This window comes from Lampris incognitus, chromosome 3, assembly GCF_029633865.1.
Source record: "Lampris incognitus isolate fLamInc1 chromosome 3, fLamInc1.hap2, whole genome shotgun sequence".
NCBI lineage: Eukaryota > Metazoa > Chordata > Actinopteri > Lampriformes > Lampridae > Lampris > Lampris incognitus.
Genome location: NC_079213.1, coordinates 40,175,455 through 40,193,197, shown reverse-complemented (window position 1 = coordinate 40,193,197; position 17,743 = coordinate 40,175,455). Strand labels below are relative to the sequence as shown.

The window sequence follows — 17,743 nt, the reverse complement described above, 5'->3', positions numbered from 1 at the left end:
CTTTTGTCTCTATGATGTAAAGCCCAGCAGGTCCACTTGTCTTGTATGACTGATGTTCCTGTCTGAAAGGTGACATCTCTTCTTTTCTCTTCTGGCTGGTCTGTCTTATTTTGTTTTGATATTCTGGAATTCAGAAACGTCTCTCTAGTGATGGTCCCCTGCTGGGATTTTAACCTACTATCAGGAGGAAAAAAGCCGGAGTGCTATGGGTTACATTTTGTGGAGACCCGGAGTTAGAAACCACCAGGATCCAGGATGAAAGGCTGTGTGTCAATAGAAGGAGAAACAACTTTCGTTGATGTGCTGATTAAAGAGAAAATCCACTGTTTCTCTGGCAAGTACAAGGTTCAGTGTTCTCTAACAGATAAAATGGGGCTGAGTCCATAGACTCAGTAATGAGTATTTAGCCTGCCATTCTTCTCTAGAATATGGGCACTCAGTGATTCTCAATTACAAGATGCTCTGAAAATCCTAACTAACTATTGTACAAAATTGCAGTATTGGCTTAACTTTGAATATATAGTTCATTTTCACAGACAGTACTATGAATGTCAATCAAATATTTTCTTTCTCCCATGATAGCAGTCTTTCAGCAAAATGTCTCGCTGCTGTTTGTCCAGATGACCTAGGGCCTTTCTATTTGCACCGCTACTCTGACAGTCACAGAACGTTGAATGAGTTCATCTTGACACAACATGTATCTCAGTTTTAAACATGCCATTGGTCACCCACTGTTGAAGAAACCTAATTTAGATCCCCTGTGCCTAAGTAACTACAGACAAACCTCCAAATGGTCTTTCCTATCTAAGGTTCTGGAGAGAGTAATGTCTTCTCAGTTGGTTTCTTTTATGAGCACTAATACTGTTTTTAATTGTTTCCAGTCTGGTTTAGAGCACTTCATAGTACTGAGACAGTTCTAATTAAGGTCACTAATGACCTGCTGCTGACTGCAGACAGAAGTGACTGCTTGACTTTAGTTCTTTTAGGCTTCAGTGCTGCTTTTGTTACAGTCGATCACAACATCCTCTATGGGCCATCTATGTGAAGAGGGGATGACCATCCCTGAGCGGGGGGGGGGGGGGTCCTAAGAGTACATCTGTATCCATCTTACAATGCTGTGATTGCAGCTATTCCCCAATCCCGTGTGAATAGTACACATGACCATTGTAACTCTACTTAATGGTCATGGTAATTTGCATGTGAGCCTGATCGTTGGTTTGGTTCGTTATGCCACTGTATTATTTATAAGGGTGGGGGCACCTGCAACCACTGTATTGTTTATAAGGGTGGGGACACCTGCAGTGACCGTATTGTTTATAAGGGTGGGGACACCTACAGTCACTGTATTGTTTATAAGGGTGGGGACACCTGCACTCACTGTATTGTTTATAAGGGTGGGGATACCTGCAGTCACTGTATTGTTTTAAGGGTGGGGCACCTGCAGTCACTGTATTGTTTGTAAGGGTGGGGATACCTGCAGTCACTGTATTGTTTATAAGGGTGGGGAAACCTGCAGTCACTGTATTGTTTATAAGGGTGGGGATACCCAGGGGTTAAATGAGGCCGTATCTTTCCGGATCTGAGATCCGGCACCTAGGATCAAAATTGGAACCAAGCAGATCTCAGCTCCGACACCTTAGATCGTCATAGAAATATATTGTAATTGTTAAATTAAAAATAATATTGATCGCCTCATAATAAGTCTAAAGTAATGTCGGTTGGTTGGGCTATACCCAGCGCCGTATAGAGAGTGCTCTGGTGTTGATGAATAAAGAGCCACATTGACATCTGCAGTGCAGACTCAAGCTGCATCATCATTGGTTCGTTGTGTCTTGTGTCAGCGCGCGATCTGGAGACGTCAAGCAACAAGCGCAGTACACAGTGCTCAGAATCCAGAAGCGAGCAGCAGAGTAGAGCAGATGGCCGTGCACTGACTGAGGTAAATGATAGGTTATTTAACTTGCTAGCTAGATCTAGCATCCAGACAGTTCAATACTATAGCAAAAAATATGTCTGTAGACTAATAGCAAGCAAAAATAGCTGTCTGCTGGGGAGCAATACATAAAGGGATTTGGGGGCAGTGTTGTGTGATGGTGTGGAGAGAAAAATATAACCTTAGCCAGGCAGCTAACATTAGCTATTGTTGCTAGCGGGCACTCGACTGAGTGATGTAACTTGGCAAAATAAATGTATGTTAGTTAGCTGCAGCTAACTTTAGCCAGATGTCTAGTTGGTTCAGCAGGTTTATTGGGAGCAAAATGGATTTGTGTGGAGAGTAAAACAGCTAGCTAGCTAGCTAGTTAGCTACACAGAAAGCTAAGTTAGCTTTCATTTGAAACCACGTTCTTTTGGTACCACTCTAATTTACCTGCACAATTCAGCGAGGGAGGAGGGGATGATAAAAACAGCTGACAGTCAGATTCGCATACTGAGTGAGAGAAAAGTTTAATGCACACATGTAACAGTAGACTGCTGTACTAAGTTGTATTTCAAATACACAGAACTGAGTTGGAGAAGAGGGGAAGGGATGGAGAAAAGAGGAGGAAGCTGACAGATTTTTATCAAAGGTAATGCTTGGATAAAGTTGCCCCTGGGTAGGCAAGTGATAAGCTCCCCCCCACTAAAACTAGCTAACTGTGGATAAACTGTAAAACCGAACAAATAGGGGTAACTTCACCCATCTAAGAACATCCAGCCTCAGAAGCATTGCAGCATGTTATCCAAGGATTCATTTTACTACCACAAGCTAGGTAAACCCTGCAGCATCATGTATCCCCTAGATTTAATACAGTTAAATTACCTCTTTTCTCTCCTGTTTTTAAGAATATCACACAGCACAGCCCCAGAGCATCACAACAGCAGAGCAGCACAGACTCAGAGCAGCACAGCAGCCACAGATAACCCAGGTTTGGTAAACCTGCCAGACTGTTGGAACAATCAATTAGAGTACTTTAAAAAAGCATTTCCATTCCTCACATTTAGTAATAAAAAAACTGGGATGCAAGACGTGCAAAGATGCAGTGTCCCTAGGAGTGTATAGAACAGGATCCCAAAGATACTCATTTTCTAGTATTTGTAAAAACATCCTTAAGAAAGAAAACATACAAACATAATGATTCCCAGAGCCACAAGCTAGCAGAGTAGGTTGTCAGAAAAAGAGCAGAAAATTAGTTGGATTTGAGTTTCTTGAGTTTCTTGAGGTTACAGGAGCATGTTATCCAATGATTCATTTTACTACCACAAGCTAGGTAAACCCTGCAGCATCATGTATCCCCTTGATTTAATATAGTTAAATTACCTCTTTTCTCCCCTGTTTTTAAGAACATCACACAGCACAGCAGCAGATCCCCAGAGCAGCACAGCAGCACAGCTCCAGAACATGAATGTAGTATTAGTAGTACTACATTCATTTTCTTTATTTACGTTTGTTATAAAAACTTGAAATAAGCAAAATTATATGCCAGTGAAATAAGATAATTCTGCTCAATATTTGACTTATTGATGAAGATTGGAGATTACATGAAATGAGTCTACCACAAATGCAAAACACCTCAGCTGTGTATGTGCTAAAATTTGTGTCCCCACCAATGTCAGGAAAAAAATGAGATTGTGTTTTGTTTTGTAATGGCAATGACAGGGACATACAATAAATTAATGAATATAATGTATGCTTATTATTTGTTTGACTGCTATTTTCTGAAGTTTAATAGCTTCCAGTTACAGCAGTGAAATAGCACATAGTTATTTTTACTATCAGTGTGATATGTGTTTTGATTTATATTGGCACCGGGCCCGCCACATCTTAGTCCCAACCTCCAACAACAAGGGATCCCCCACCTCAGAAATCCCAATTTAACCACTGAGGATACCTGCAGTCACTGTATTGTTTATAAGGGTGGGAATACCTGCAGTCACTGTGTTGTTTATAAGGGTGGGGAAACCTGCAGTCACTGTATTGTTTATAAGGGTGGGGAAACCTGCAGTCACTGTATTGTTTATAAGGGTGGGAAAACCTGCAGTCACTGTATTGTTTATAAGGGTGGGACACCTGCAGTCACTGTATTGTTTATAAGGGTGGGACACCTGCAGTCACTGTGTTGTTTATAAGGGTGGGGAAACCTGCAGTCACTGTATTGTTTATAAGGGTGGGGAAACCTGCAGTCACTGTATTGTTTATAAGGGTGGGAAAACCTGCAGTCACTGTATTGTTTATAAGGGTGGGGAAACCTGCAGTCACTGTATTGTTTATAAGGGTGGGGAAACCTGCAGTCACTGTATTGTTTATAAGGGTGGGGAAACCTGCAGTCACTGTATTGTTTATAAGGGTGGGGACGCCCGCAGTCACTGTATTGTTTATAAGGGTGGGGACACCCGCAGTCACTGTATTATTTATAATGGTGGGGAAACCTGCAGTCACTGTATTGTTTATAAGGGTGGGGACACCTGCAGTCACTGTATTGTTTATAAGGGTGGGACACCTGCAGTCACTGTATTGTTTATAAGGGTGGGACACCTGCAGTCACTGTATTGTTTATAAGGGTGGGACACCTGCAGTCACTGTATTGTTTATAAGGGTGGGGAAACCTGCAGTCCATGTATTGTTTATAAGGGTGGGACACCTGCAGTCACTGTATTGTTTATAAGGGTGGGACACCTGCAGTCACTGTATTGTTTATAAGGGTGGGGAAACCTGCAGTCACTGTATTGTTTAAAAGGGTGGGGAAACCTGCAGTCACTGTATTGTTTGTAAGGCTGGGGTACCTGCAGTCACTGTATTGTTTATAAGGGTGGGACGCCCGCAGTCACTGTATTGTTTATAAGGGTGGGGACACCTGCAGTCACTGTATTGTTTATAAGGGTGGGGACACCTGCAGTCACTGTATTGTTTATAAGGGTGGGACACCTGCAGTCACTGTATTGTTTATAAGGGTGGGGAAACCTGCAGTCACTGTATTGTTTAAAAGGGTGGGGAAACCTGCAGTCACTGTGTTGTTTGTAAGGGTGGGGACACCTGCAGTCACTGTATTGTTTATAAGGGTGGGGACACCTGCAGTCACTGTATTGTTTATAAGGGTGGGACACCTGCAGTCACTGTATTGTTTATAAGGGTGGGACACCTGCAGTCACTGTATTGTTTATAAGGTTGGGGAAACCTGCAGTCACTGTATTGTTTAAAAGGGTGGGGAAACCTGCAGTCACTGTGTTGTTTGTAAGGGTGGGGTACCTGCAGTCACTGTATTGTTTATAAGGGTGGGACGCCCGCAGTCACTGTATTGTTTATAAGGGTGGGGACACCCGCAGTCACTGTATTATTTATAAGGGTGGGACACCTGCAGTCACTGTATTGTTTATAAGGTTGGGGAAACCTGCAGTCACTGTATTGTTTAAAAGGGTGGGGAAACCTGCAGTCACTGTGTTGTTTGTAAGGGTGGGGTACCTGCAGTCACTGTATTGTTTATAAGGGTGGGACGCCCGCAGTCACTGTATTGTTTATAAGGGTGGGGACACCCGCAGTCACTGTATTATTTATAATGGTGGGGATACCTGCAGTCACTGTATTGTTTATAATGGTGGGGACACCTGCAGTCACTGTATTGTTTATAAGGGTGGGGACACCTGCAGTCACTGTATTGTTTATAAGGGTGGGACACCTGCAGTCACTGTATTGTTTATAAGGGTGGGGACACCTGCAGTCACTGTATTGTTTATAAGGGTGGGGAAACCTGCAGTCACTGTATTGTTTGTAAGGGTGGGGTACCTGCAGTCACTGTATTGTTTATAAGGATGGGACACCTGCAGTCACTGTATTGTTTATAATGGTGGGGACACCTGCAGTCACTGTATTGTTTATAAGGGTGGGGACACCTGCAGTCACTGTATTGTTTATAATGGTGGGGACACCTGCAGTCACGGGGTCCTCCCTATAGTCCCCGGGTCCTGTAGTCCCCGGGTCCTATGTTCCCCGCTTTGTATGAGACCGGGGAATATCGGACCTTTTTGTATACAGAGGGCCCTATATTCCCCACTTTTCCCCAAAAGGGTCCTATGTTCCCCGTTTTGTATGTGCAGGGGAACATAGGACCTTTCTTTATAAAAAGGGTCCTATGTTCCCCTAGGGCACCCGGGGAACATAGGACCGTTTTTATAAAGAAAGGTCCTATGTTCCCCGGTCAGCAGGTTTGACGCTGTTTGGCGCAAAAAGTGCATTTTCAATATTGCATTATTTAGGGCAGATTATTAAGAAGACAATGAATCATACGATTTCTATTTTTATATCACAAAAACGAATTCACAAAGTCCAGGTTGGCTAAAGTATGTGGAAACTTTCGACACTACACAAATTCAACTTATTAGGCTATAGCCTACATTTGGGCGCATAACCCACCCCGGTAGTTCTCTGATATTTATGCGCGAAATGTGTCACTTACCGAGGAAAATGCTCCTCGCCGAGTAGGTGAGCTGGCTCGTCTGTGTCTGAATGTAATATAGTAAGCCTGTGTTCCTTGGGCAATTGTACCCGGGCGTAGCTCAGCCGGTAGAGCTCTCGCCTATGGATCGCAAGGTCGTGAGTTCGATCCCGGGTGCCGCCAACTCAGCGTATGAGTAGCACATTGTGCGAGAAGTGCTGGGAGCTGAGGATAGGTGTTGTGTTCCGTCCTCAGCAGTCCATCTCCCAGAGGTCTAGTGCATTGTACCAGGGATAGACTCCTGCGTAAGCTAGCTGATATCGACAATAGGCCAATTCCGACCCACTTCTTCTATGTTCGCTAGAAAGCCGTCGTTCCCATCATAACCACACCAGCTTATTGGGAAAAGCATCTGACAGATATTAGATAGAAACCATCTGCTCAGTAAGGCCCTTTAAGCATCATAATTGTAATGATAATAATAATAACATAATAATAATGATAATAATAATAGCCTAATAATAATAATGATGATGATGATGATGATGATGATGATAATAATAATAATAATAACAATATAGCCTTATATTAGAAATGCTAAAAATTGGATAATTGAAATATTTATAATTATAAAGTAGGCTAATATAGCATGGTAATAACAATAAAATAATAATATCTGCCTGGTCTCTTAAGATTCTAAGATGCTGTATGCTACAGAAATAACGGGACATAGGCCTAGGCTAATGAATACGCCTTTTTGACAAAATATGAATGAAAGGCTAATCAACAACGCTAAAGCTGAATCACAAAACACATATTGCTCGAAAAATAATTTATAAATAGCCAAATGCACACATGATTTCGAGTTTGGAAATATTTAAGACTTGTCGAGGATGTGTGGTCATCTGCACGCAAGTTTCCTGGCGTTCTAAACCACATGATCAAAATTCACCAATGTCTAAACCGCCCGCCAACTTGCAACAATTTGCAACAATCGGTTGTTATCGGTGATAACTCGTGGACTCACTGTCATGTGCTTACTAGCCTACAAGAAGACAAACAATGGCGATAGTTATGGATGGTGATCGAGGGGGCAAAGTGTTGGTACATGAGAACTTCAGATATCAGAAGCACCGCACCAATCAAGACACCATTAGATGGAGGTGCTGGAGGTGAAACTGTAGAGTGCCACTGATCACAAATAGATCTGAAGTGGAGGACGTGGATGCTAACATTATTGTGCACGATGTTGGGGAACACGTGCATCCCCCTGACGGAGAAATGGTGCACCGTGCAGAATTCCGACAGGGGGTGGTTGCAGAAGTTGCGAGGGAGCCAACAGTCCCAATCAGAAGGATCTATAATGCGCAAAGGGTCCTGCAGCGTCGGCAATGTCAAATCCAGGGTTTTAGCCCCTCTTTGCTGAGTAGCCTAATGGACTAGGACTACTCATTTTGATTTTTTGAAGAAGAAAAAAGCCTTAACGTTAGCCTAGTTAGGCCTTGGAGATTTTTGTTTTAGACCATGCCTTTTCTGGGGGGCTTCTGCCATAGACCAACCCTTTTTCAGCCTAGCTTTTACTAGAAGCATTTTGTTATTAATAGCCTATTATCAGCATTACTATAGTATTATGCCTGCAATTGTTATTTGTTATTAGGCCTCTTTTATAATTAGGCTATTATTATTATTATCATTATTATTATTAGGCTATAATTATTATTATTATTATGTATTATTTATTATTATTATTGATATTATTACTATTACTATTATTATTATTATTATTATTATTATTAAAGAAGAACATCAAAGGATGTAAGGTAGCACTCATCAAATGAAAAAAAGACACAATTCTCTATTTTACCATTTCATTGTTTGGCATCAGTCATTAACTTGGCCGGGTGGTCTTCTTCAGAAACCTTAATGACTGATGCCAAACAATAAAATGGTGAAATAGAGGACTGCCTCTGTTATTTTTTTACCATTTGGTGAGTGTTACCTTACATCCTTTGATGTTCGTCTTTGATTCATGTTTTTGGTTTAGCACCTCCACAAGCCTTTAGTTTTTTGAGAAGCACATATTATTATTATTAGGCAATTAGCCTATTGTGTAAGGTAAGCGGCCCCCGTTGATGGATACTTTGTGCTGGTCCTAAATTTCAAGTCCTGGTCTAAGTTCTCTGCCTAAAAAGTTCATCATTAAAGTCTTTTTGAAAGAAAGTCTGCCAAGTGATTTAATATGGAAAACGATCTGCAAAGTAACAAGAAAGTGGCTGAAGTGTCCAGTGCTGTGCAAATTGAACTTTGAGCGAAGGTGGAAATGGCTACTGGTTATACTGGTAGGCGGGCCTACTGCAAGACAAACTTGCGTTGATTGCCGACTGTCCATGCTGAGCCGGAGAGCCAACTAACTAGGCCTACTGCAGTAAATATTGGTAAGAAATAACAATAAAGCAAATTACAGCCTCCTCTAGGCCCGATTTGGATACGCACTCAAGGTGGCCTGCGATATACAACAGCCAACAATGGTAATACGGCCTAATTTAATCAGTGGAGGAATAGATTGTCGTAGCCTACATCTCAGCCATGACCCCAGTTTTGATTATTTTGGACCCGTTAAGGAAATAATTTGCAAAAAGGGTTCTAAGTTCCCCGGTTTGTTCCTCGATTGGCAATAGCGGGGAATATAGGACCCTTTATTTGGAAAAAGGTCCTATGTTCCCCTGGAAACAGCGGGGAATATAGGACCCTTTTTCCAAAAGAGGGTCCTATGTTCCCCGGTGTCTATTGCAACGGGGATTATAGGACCTTTTTAGGGGAAAACGGGGAATATGGGACCCTTTTTTTCCGAAAGGGTCCTGGGAATATAGGACCCGGGGACTATAGGCACGGCCCCGCAGTCACTGTATTGTTTATAAGGATGGGACACCTGCAGTCACTGTATTGTTTATAATGGTGGGGACACCTGCAGTCACTGTATTGTTTATAAGGGTGGGGACACCTGCAGTCACTGTATTGTTTATAAGGGTGGGGACACCTGCAGTCACTGTATTGTTTATAATGGTGGGGAAACCTGCAGTCACTGTATTGTTTATAATGGTGTGGATACCTACAGTCACTGTATTGTTTATAAGGGTGGGGATACCTGCAGTCAATTGAGACTGAAGAAGTCGCTTTTGCCCCTTTTCCACTACATGGTACCGGCTCATCTCTACTCGACTTTTTCATTTTCCATTACTTGAAAGTACTGGTATTTTGGTAACTGTTACCACTTTTCTGGTACCATCTTTGTCGAGGTTGCAAAAAACCTGGAGGGGGTACCAAAGTCAATACAGACCAGCTACACTGAGGGGTACTGCTACGGTGATGGAAAACTACACTTGTCGAGCCGAGCTGAGCTGGTACCATGTAGTGGAAAAGGGGCATTAGATGAGCGATGAAATGTTTCTGTCAGTAAACATTGTGTCCAGGTGAACTGATTCAGCTCTCTGTGATCTCTTTGTGTTTGGATCAGGTTGAAAGATTAAAGACTACATTTAAGAGAAACATTTTTCAGTGTAAAGAAGTTTGTCTGAGTTCAAGGATTTTACAGGTGTCATTCAGGTTTAATGCTGGCATGATGTAAAGCCTGTCTGTAGTCGTCAGTTTTAATAGTACTGGTCACAACTATGACGTTGTGGTGTCACGGCGGCTCAGATTGTCACAACAAAAGAAAGTAACATTCATATTCATTTAACGACATGAGCTTCAACAAAACATCAGTATGTGTGGTAAGATGGGTGTGTGCTGTATTTGTAAAAATGAGGACAGTCGTACTTGTTTCGAGTGACCACAAATGATCATGATGATGATGATGATGGTGATGATGAAAATAAAATAAACTACAAGTGGCCATACCAAAGAAACAGTGCATAGCATCTGGAGTAGACTGGTCATTATACCCCATCATTAAACATGTTCCTCTTAGACTGATGCCCCTTCAGTTTCAACCCAACGGCAAATCAGGAACACAAAGGAACCTTTTATTTATGTCTCTTCTCATGTCACATGCAAAATGGACTTCGAGTACATTAAATGAGATGTACCTCTGGAAGCACAGCTACGAAATATCATTTTCCCAGCCCACAACAGTGCAACACAAAGACAAACACAGCCAAAAACTACAAGAACACACATACTAACACATACATGTTGGTTTGGATATGTGTGTTAGTTTGGATATGTGTGTTACTTTACATATGTGTGTTAGTTTGGATATATGTTAGTTTAGATATGTGTGTTAGTTTGGATGTGTGTGTGTGAGTGTGGATATGTGTGTTAGTTTAGATTAGTGTGTTAGTTGAGATATGTGTGTTAGTTTGGATATGTGTGTTAGTTTAGATATGTGTGTTAGTTTAGATATGTGTGTTAGTTTGGATATGTGTGTTAGTTTAGATATATGCGTTAGTTTGGATATGTGTGTTAGTTTAGATTTTGGATATGTGTGTTAGTTTATATATGTGTGTTAGTTTAGATATGTGTGTTAGTTTGGATATGTGTGTTAGTTTAGATATATGCGTTAGTTTGGATATGTGTGTTAGTTTAGATTTTGGATATGTGTGTTAGTTTAGATATGTGTGTTAGTTTAGATATACTACATCCAAACTAACACATATATCTAAACTAACACATACTATACATATCTAAACTAACACACATATATATAGTAACACACATATCCAAACTAACACAAATATGTAAAGTAACACACATATCCAAACTAACACACATATTCAAACTAACACACATATCCAAACTAACACACATATCCAAACTAACACACATATCTAAAGTAACACACATTTCCAAACTAACACACATATCTAAAGTAACACACATATCCAAACTAACACACATTTCCAAACTAACACACATATCTAAAGTAACACACATATCCAAACTAACACACATATCCAAACTAACACATATATCTAAAGTAACACACATATCCAAACTAACACATATGTATATCTAAACTAACACACATCCAAACTAACACACATATATAAACTAACACACATATCCAAACTAACACACATATCTAAAGTAACACACATATCCAAACTAACACACATATCCAAACTAACACACATATCTAAACTAACACACATATGTAAAGTAACACACATATCCAAACTAACACATATGTACACTCACTGGCCACTTTATTAGGTACACCTTGCTAGTACCGGGTTGGACCCCCTTTTGCCTTCAGAACTGCCTTAATCCTTCGTGGCATAGATTCAACAAGGTACTGGAAACATTCCTCAGAGAGTTTGGTCCATATTGACATGATAGCATCACGTAGTTGCTGCAGATTTGTCGGCTGCACATCCATGATGCGAATCTCCCGATCCACCACATCCCAAAGGTGCTCTATTGGATTGAGATCTGGTGACTGTGGAGGCCATTTGAGTACAGTGAACTCATTGTCATGTTCAAGAAACCAGTCTGAGATGATTCGAGCTCTATGACATGGCGCGTTATCCTGCTGGAAGTAGCCATCAGAAGATGGGAACACTGTGGTCATAAAGGGATGGACATGGTCAGCAACAATACTCAGGTAGGCTGTGGCGTTGACACGATGATCAATTGGTACTAAGGGGCCCAAAGTATGCCAAGAAAATATCCCTCACACCATTACACCACCACCACCAGCCTGAACCGTTGATACAAGGCAGGATGGATCCATGCTTTCATGTTGTTGACGCCAAATTCTGACCCTACCACCCGAATGTCGCAGCAGAAATCGAGACTCATCAGACCAGGCAACGTTTTTCCAATCTTCTATTGTCCAATTTTGGTGAGCCTGTGCGAATTGTAGCCTCAGTTTCCTGTTCTTAGTTGACAGGAGTGGCACCCGGTGTGGTCTTCTGCTGCTATAGCCCATCTGCCTCAAGGTTCGACGTGTTGTGCGTTCAGAGATGCTCTTCTGCATACCTCGGTTGTAGTGAGTGGTTATTTGAGTTACTGTTGCCTTTCTATCAGCTCGAACCAGTCTGGCCATTCTCCTCTGACCTCTGGCATCAACAAGGCATTTTCGCCCACAGAACTGCCGCTCACTGGATATTTTCTCTTTTTCGGACCATTCTCTGTAAACCCTAGAGATGGTTGTGCGTGAAAATCCCAGTAGATCAGCAGTTTCTGAAACACTCAGACCAGCCCGTCTGGCACCAACAACCATGCCACGTTCAAAGTGACTTAAATCACCTTTCTACCCCATTCTGATGCTCGGTTTGAACTGCAGCAGATAGTCTTGACCATGTCTACATGCCTAAATGCATTGAGTTGCTGCCATGCGATTGGCTGATTAGAAATTTGCGTTAATGAGCAGTTGGACAGGTGTGCCTAATAAAGTGGCCGGTGAGTGTATATCTAAACTAACACACATCCAAACTAACGCATATATCTAAACTAACACACATCCAAACTAACACACATATCTAAACTAACACACATATCTAAACTAACACATATATATAAACTAACACACATATCTAAAGTAACACATATATCTAAACTAACACACATATCTAAACTAACACACATATCTAACTAACACACATCTAAACTAACACACATATCTAAACTAACACATATATCTAAACTAACACACATATCTAAACTAATGTGGCAGGATGAGGAAAAACACAGGAGACGAAGGCGAGTTTGATGTTTATTCCTCAACTCCGAAAACCAAACTGCAGCAGGAACAATCCTGTGCCAGCGAGCCCGGGAACGTAAACCACGCCCCCAACCCACAGCCCTGCTGGGTGAGAGGCACAGCCCCCAGTGTCCGCCACACAGCCCCCCCCCCGAACACCCAGAAGGGACTCCTGGAAAGAAAATCAGTGTCTCACTGGAGGCTTAAGCAGCCTGCCATAACGGCTGTGCCATCCCTCAGCCGAAACAGTAGGTGAAACACAGTCCAAAGCCGGCTGAGAAGCAGAATGCTGAACCCGTGAAGACACTGCCGGGGTCCTGGAAGGAGGGCGACCCCGACGGGGAACCTGGGCCGGTAACACAACTTCGGCTGCCACCCTGTGCGCCAGTTTAAGCCTATCAAGCATGACACGCTCCCTACGCCCACCCATATCCAGCACAAAACCCTTAGGACCCGTCTCAAGAACCCGAAATGGGCCATCGTATGGGGGATGGAGGGGCGAGCGGTGAGCATCATGCCGTACAAAAACAAAACGAGCTGACATGAGCTCCACAGGCAGGAACGAGCGTGGAAAACAGTGGTGAACGGGGCCTGGAACCCGAGTGCTGTCGGACAAAAAAGGATAAACGGCCGGACGGGGTCGAGGAGTGGAACTCCCAGGCAAAAATTCCCCAGGGATGCGGAGCGGCTGACTGAGCACCAGCTCAGCGGGCGAAGCGCCGAGGTCCTCCTTAGGAGCTGAACGCAACCTGAGCATAACCCAAGGTAAACGATCCACCCAGTTACTGTCTGAGAGCGCAGCGCACAGCGCTGCCTTGAGCAACCAGTGAAAACGTTCACACAAGCCGTTAGCCTGAGGGTGACACGCGGTAGTGCGGTGTACCTTCACACCCAAGGATCGCGCAAGTGCCGACCAGAGCTCTGACACAAACTGGGGGCCCCCGTCTGAGGTGATATCTCATGGAGTGCCGAAATGGGCGACCCAGGAGGAAAGAAACGCGCGTGCAACGTCCGAGGATGTTGTGGAGGACAGAGGGACAGCCTCTGGCCACCTGGTGGTCCGATCCACCATTGTGAGCAGGTGCGTAAAACCCTGTGAAGAAGGTAGAGGGCCCACCAGGTCCACATGCACATGGTCAAAACGTCTGGCTGGGATCAGAAACGGTTCGAGGGGCGACTTAGTGTGCTGGTGGACCTTAGCGAGCTGGCACGCTACACATGCAGCCGCCCACCCCTTGACGTCCTTGCGGAGGCCAGGCCAGACGAACTTGGAACCGACCAACTTCACCGACGCCCGAACTCCAGGGTGTGAGAGGGAGTGAATCGATTCTAAAACTCGACGGCGCCAGGCCACTGGAACAACGGGGCGGGGATGGCCGGTGGAGACATCGCAGAGGAGGGCAGGACCGCCTTCCTGCATCACAGCATCCTCTAGCTTGAGACCGGTACGCGTTTACCTGAGGGCAAGGATGTCCGGGTCGCTGGGCTGGTCAGCAGCCATAGCGGAGAAAGCCACACCGAGGTGCACAGGACACACAAGCACACGCGACAGACAATCAGCAACAGGGTTGGACTTCCCGGGCACATGCTGAATGTCTGTTGTGAACTCGGAGATGGCCGCTAGGTGGCGCTGCTGATGAGCTGACCACGGCTCAGTCACCTTGGACATGGCGAAAGTCAGCGGTTTATGATCCACATAAGCCGTGAATGAGCGACCCTCCAGCAGGAAGCGGAAATGAGGGGTTGTAAGGCGCAGTGCCAGCAACTCCCGGTCAAAAACGCTGTACTTGCGCTCGCTATCTCGCAGTTTGCGGCTAAAAAAATGCGAGTGGCTGCCACGCATTCGCCACGCGCTGTTCAACCACATCCCCCATGGCTATGTCAGATGCGTCGTCGTTGTTAAAGCTATGGACGCCGTGGGTGTGGGATGGGCAAGGAGGGCAGCGTTAGCCAGGGCGCACTTAGCTCCGTCAAAGGCCTGGACCCGTTCGGGAGGTCAGTCGACAGGGTCGTTAGCCTTCTTAAGCTGCAGGGCTTCGTAAAGTGGCTGAAGGAGGTGGGCAGCGCGAGGGCGGAAACGGTAATAGAAATTCACCATTCCCAAGAATTCCTGCAATGCCTTAACAGAGACTGGGCGAGCCACCGCTTGCACCTTAGAAGGCAACGGGACCGCGCCTTGCGGCGAAATGCAGTGATCCAAGAAGTCAATCACTGGCTGTCCAAACTGACACTTGGCCGGGTTGACTATCAGGCCGTGTTCGTCCAGACAACGGAAAACCTGTTTCAGGTGCGCCAGGTGCTCTTCAGCTGATGGACTGGCCACTAATATGTCGTCGAGATAAACGAACACGAAAGCAAGGTCACGCAACACTGAGTCCATCAGCCTCTGAAAGGTTTGCACTGCCCCCTTCAAGCCAAATGGCATGTGCATGAACTCAAAAAGCCCAAATGGGGTGATCACTGCGGTCTTGGGCACGTCCTAGGCGCGCACGGGAACCTGATGATAGCCACGCACCAGGTCCACCTTAGAGAAAATAGTGGCACCTGCCAGGCGTGTGGAAAAGTCCTGTATGTGTGGGATGGGATAGCGGTCATTGGAAGTGACGTTGTTCAGGTGGCGAAAGTCACTGCAAAGCCGCCACGACCCATCCGCCTTGGGCACCATGTGAAGCGGCGAGGCTCACGGGCTGTTGGAACACCTCACTATACCCAGACGCTCCATGATGGCGAACTCCTCCTTAGCTGTAGCCAATTTTACCGCGTCGAGGCACAGCGCGCACGCAAAAACTGGCGGTCCCACCGTGGGAATGAAATGTTGTACCCCGTGTTTAGTAATCGCGGTGGAAAAGGCAGGTGTAGTCACTGATGGAAAATCCGCCAGCAAACGTTGAAAAACATCCTCTAATGCTAAAAAGTTAGTGTGTGTTAGCAGCCCGGCTCCCCCTGTCTCGCACGGAAAAGTGGCGAAAGACACAGCATCAATTAAATGGCGGTTTGCAACATCAACCATGCATATCCGTGCACCAGGGGACCCCCTACTCTCTGGCACGATGTCCTGGCAAAATTCCTAACCTGGCTCTCTCCATCTGGCCACCTAATCATCCCCTCATGTAATTGGCTCAATGATTCCTCCCTCTCCACCTCAAGCTGATGTTTGGTGAGTGTTCTGATGCAAAATAGCTGCCGTGCATCACCCAGGCGGTGCTACACATTGGTGGTTGTGATGTTTCTTCCTTTCTCTGTGAAGCACTTTGGGTGTCTAGATACAGTGTGATATAAATGTAATAATAATAATAATTATTATTATTATTATTGTTCATGATTCATTATTTTATTATATGTGTTGTGCTTGTGGTTGTGTCCACAGGCGGAACCCCCTCCACTTTCATTTCATCACTGATGCTATCGCCCAGCAAATCTTGGCCTCTCTGTTCCACACCTGGATGGTCCCTGCTGTCCGTGTCAACTTTTATGATGCTGACGAGCTCAAGGTAAGACATACCAGCCATCTGCTGACCCTCAGTCTTCTCCTGTTTTCCCTCAGTAGTTGAATAGAACCAGAGCTTGATTAGCCTTCACTCCCTGTACTAATCTACTACTACTACTACTTTCGGCTGCTCCCGTTAGGGGTCGCCACAGCGGATCATCCGTTTCCATTTCTTCCTGTCTTCTGCATCTTCCGCTGTCACACCAGCCACCTGCATGTCTTCCCTCACCACATCCATAAACCTCCTCTTTGGCCTTCCTCTTCTCCTCTTCCCTGGCAGCTCCATATTCAGCATCCTTCTCCCAATATACTCAGCATCTCTCCTCCACACATGTCCAAGCCATCTCAATCTTGCCTCTCTTGCTTTGTCTCCAAACCGTCCAACCTGAGCGGTCCCTCTAATATAATCGTTCCTAATCCTGGCCTTCTTCGTTACTCCCAGTGAAAATCTTAGCATCTTCAACTCTGCCACCTCCAGCTCCGCCTCCTGTCTTTTCGTCAGTGCCACTGTCTCCAAACCATATAACATACCTGGTCTCACAACCATCTTGTAAACCTTCCCTTTAACTCTTGCTGATACCCTTCTGTCGCAAATCACTCCTGACACACTTCTCCACCCAATCCAACCTGCCTGCACTCTCTTTTTCACCTCTCTTCTGCACTCCCCGTTGACAGTTGACCCCAAGTATTTAAACTCAAATGCCTTTGTCACCTCCACTCCTTGCATCCTGACCATTCCACTGTCCTCTCTCTCATTCACGCATAGGTATTCCGTCTTGCTCCTACTGACTTTCATTCCTCTTCTCTCCAGTGCATACCTCCACCTCTCCAGGCTCTCCTCAACCTGCACCCTACTCTCGCTACAGATCACAATGTCATCCGCGAACATCATCGTCCATGGAGACTCCTGCCTGATCTTGTCCGTCAACCTGTCCATCACCATTGCAAACAAGAAAGGGCTCAGAGCCGATCCTTGATGTAATCCCAACTCCACCTTGAACCCATCTGTCATTCCAACCGCACACCTCACCATTGTCACACTTCCCTCATACGTATCCTGCACCACTCCTACATACTTCTCTGCAACTCCTGACTTCCTCATACAATACCACACCTCCTCTCTCGGCACTCTGTCATAAGCTTTCT

General features: G+C 44.7%; 1 protein-coding gene across 1 annotated transcript in view; it reads left to right on the top strand.

The window, feature by feature from the left end:
* The window catches only part of large1 (LARGE xylosyl- and glucuronyltransferase 1), a 270,232-nt gene that overhangs the window by 196,363 nt on the left and 56,126 nt on the right, over positions 1-17,743 (top strand). The window contains exon 5 of the mRNA XM_056276025.1: positions 16,478-16,601. Coding sequence (XP_056132000.1) covers positions 16,478-16,601 — 124 coding nt within the window. The remainder of the gene's footprint in view (positions 1-16,477; positions 16,602-17,743) is intronic.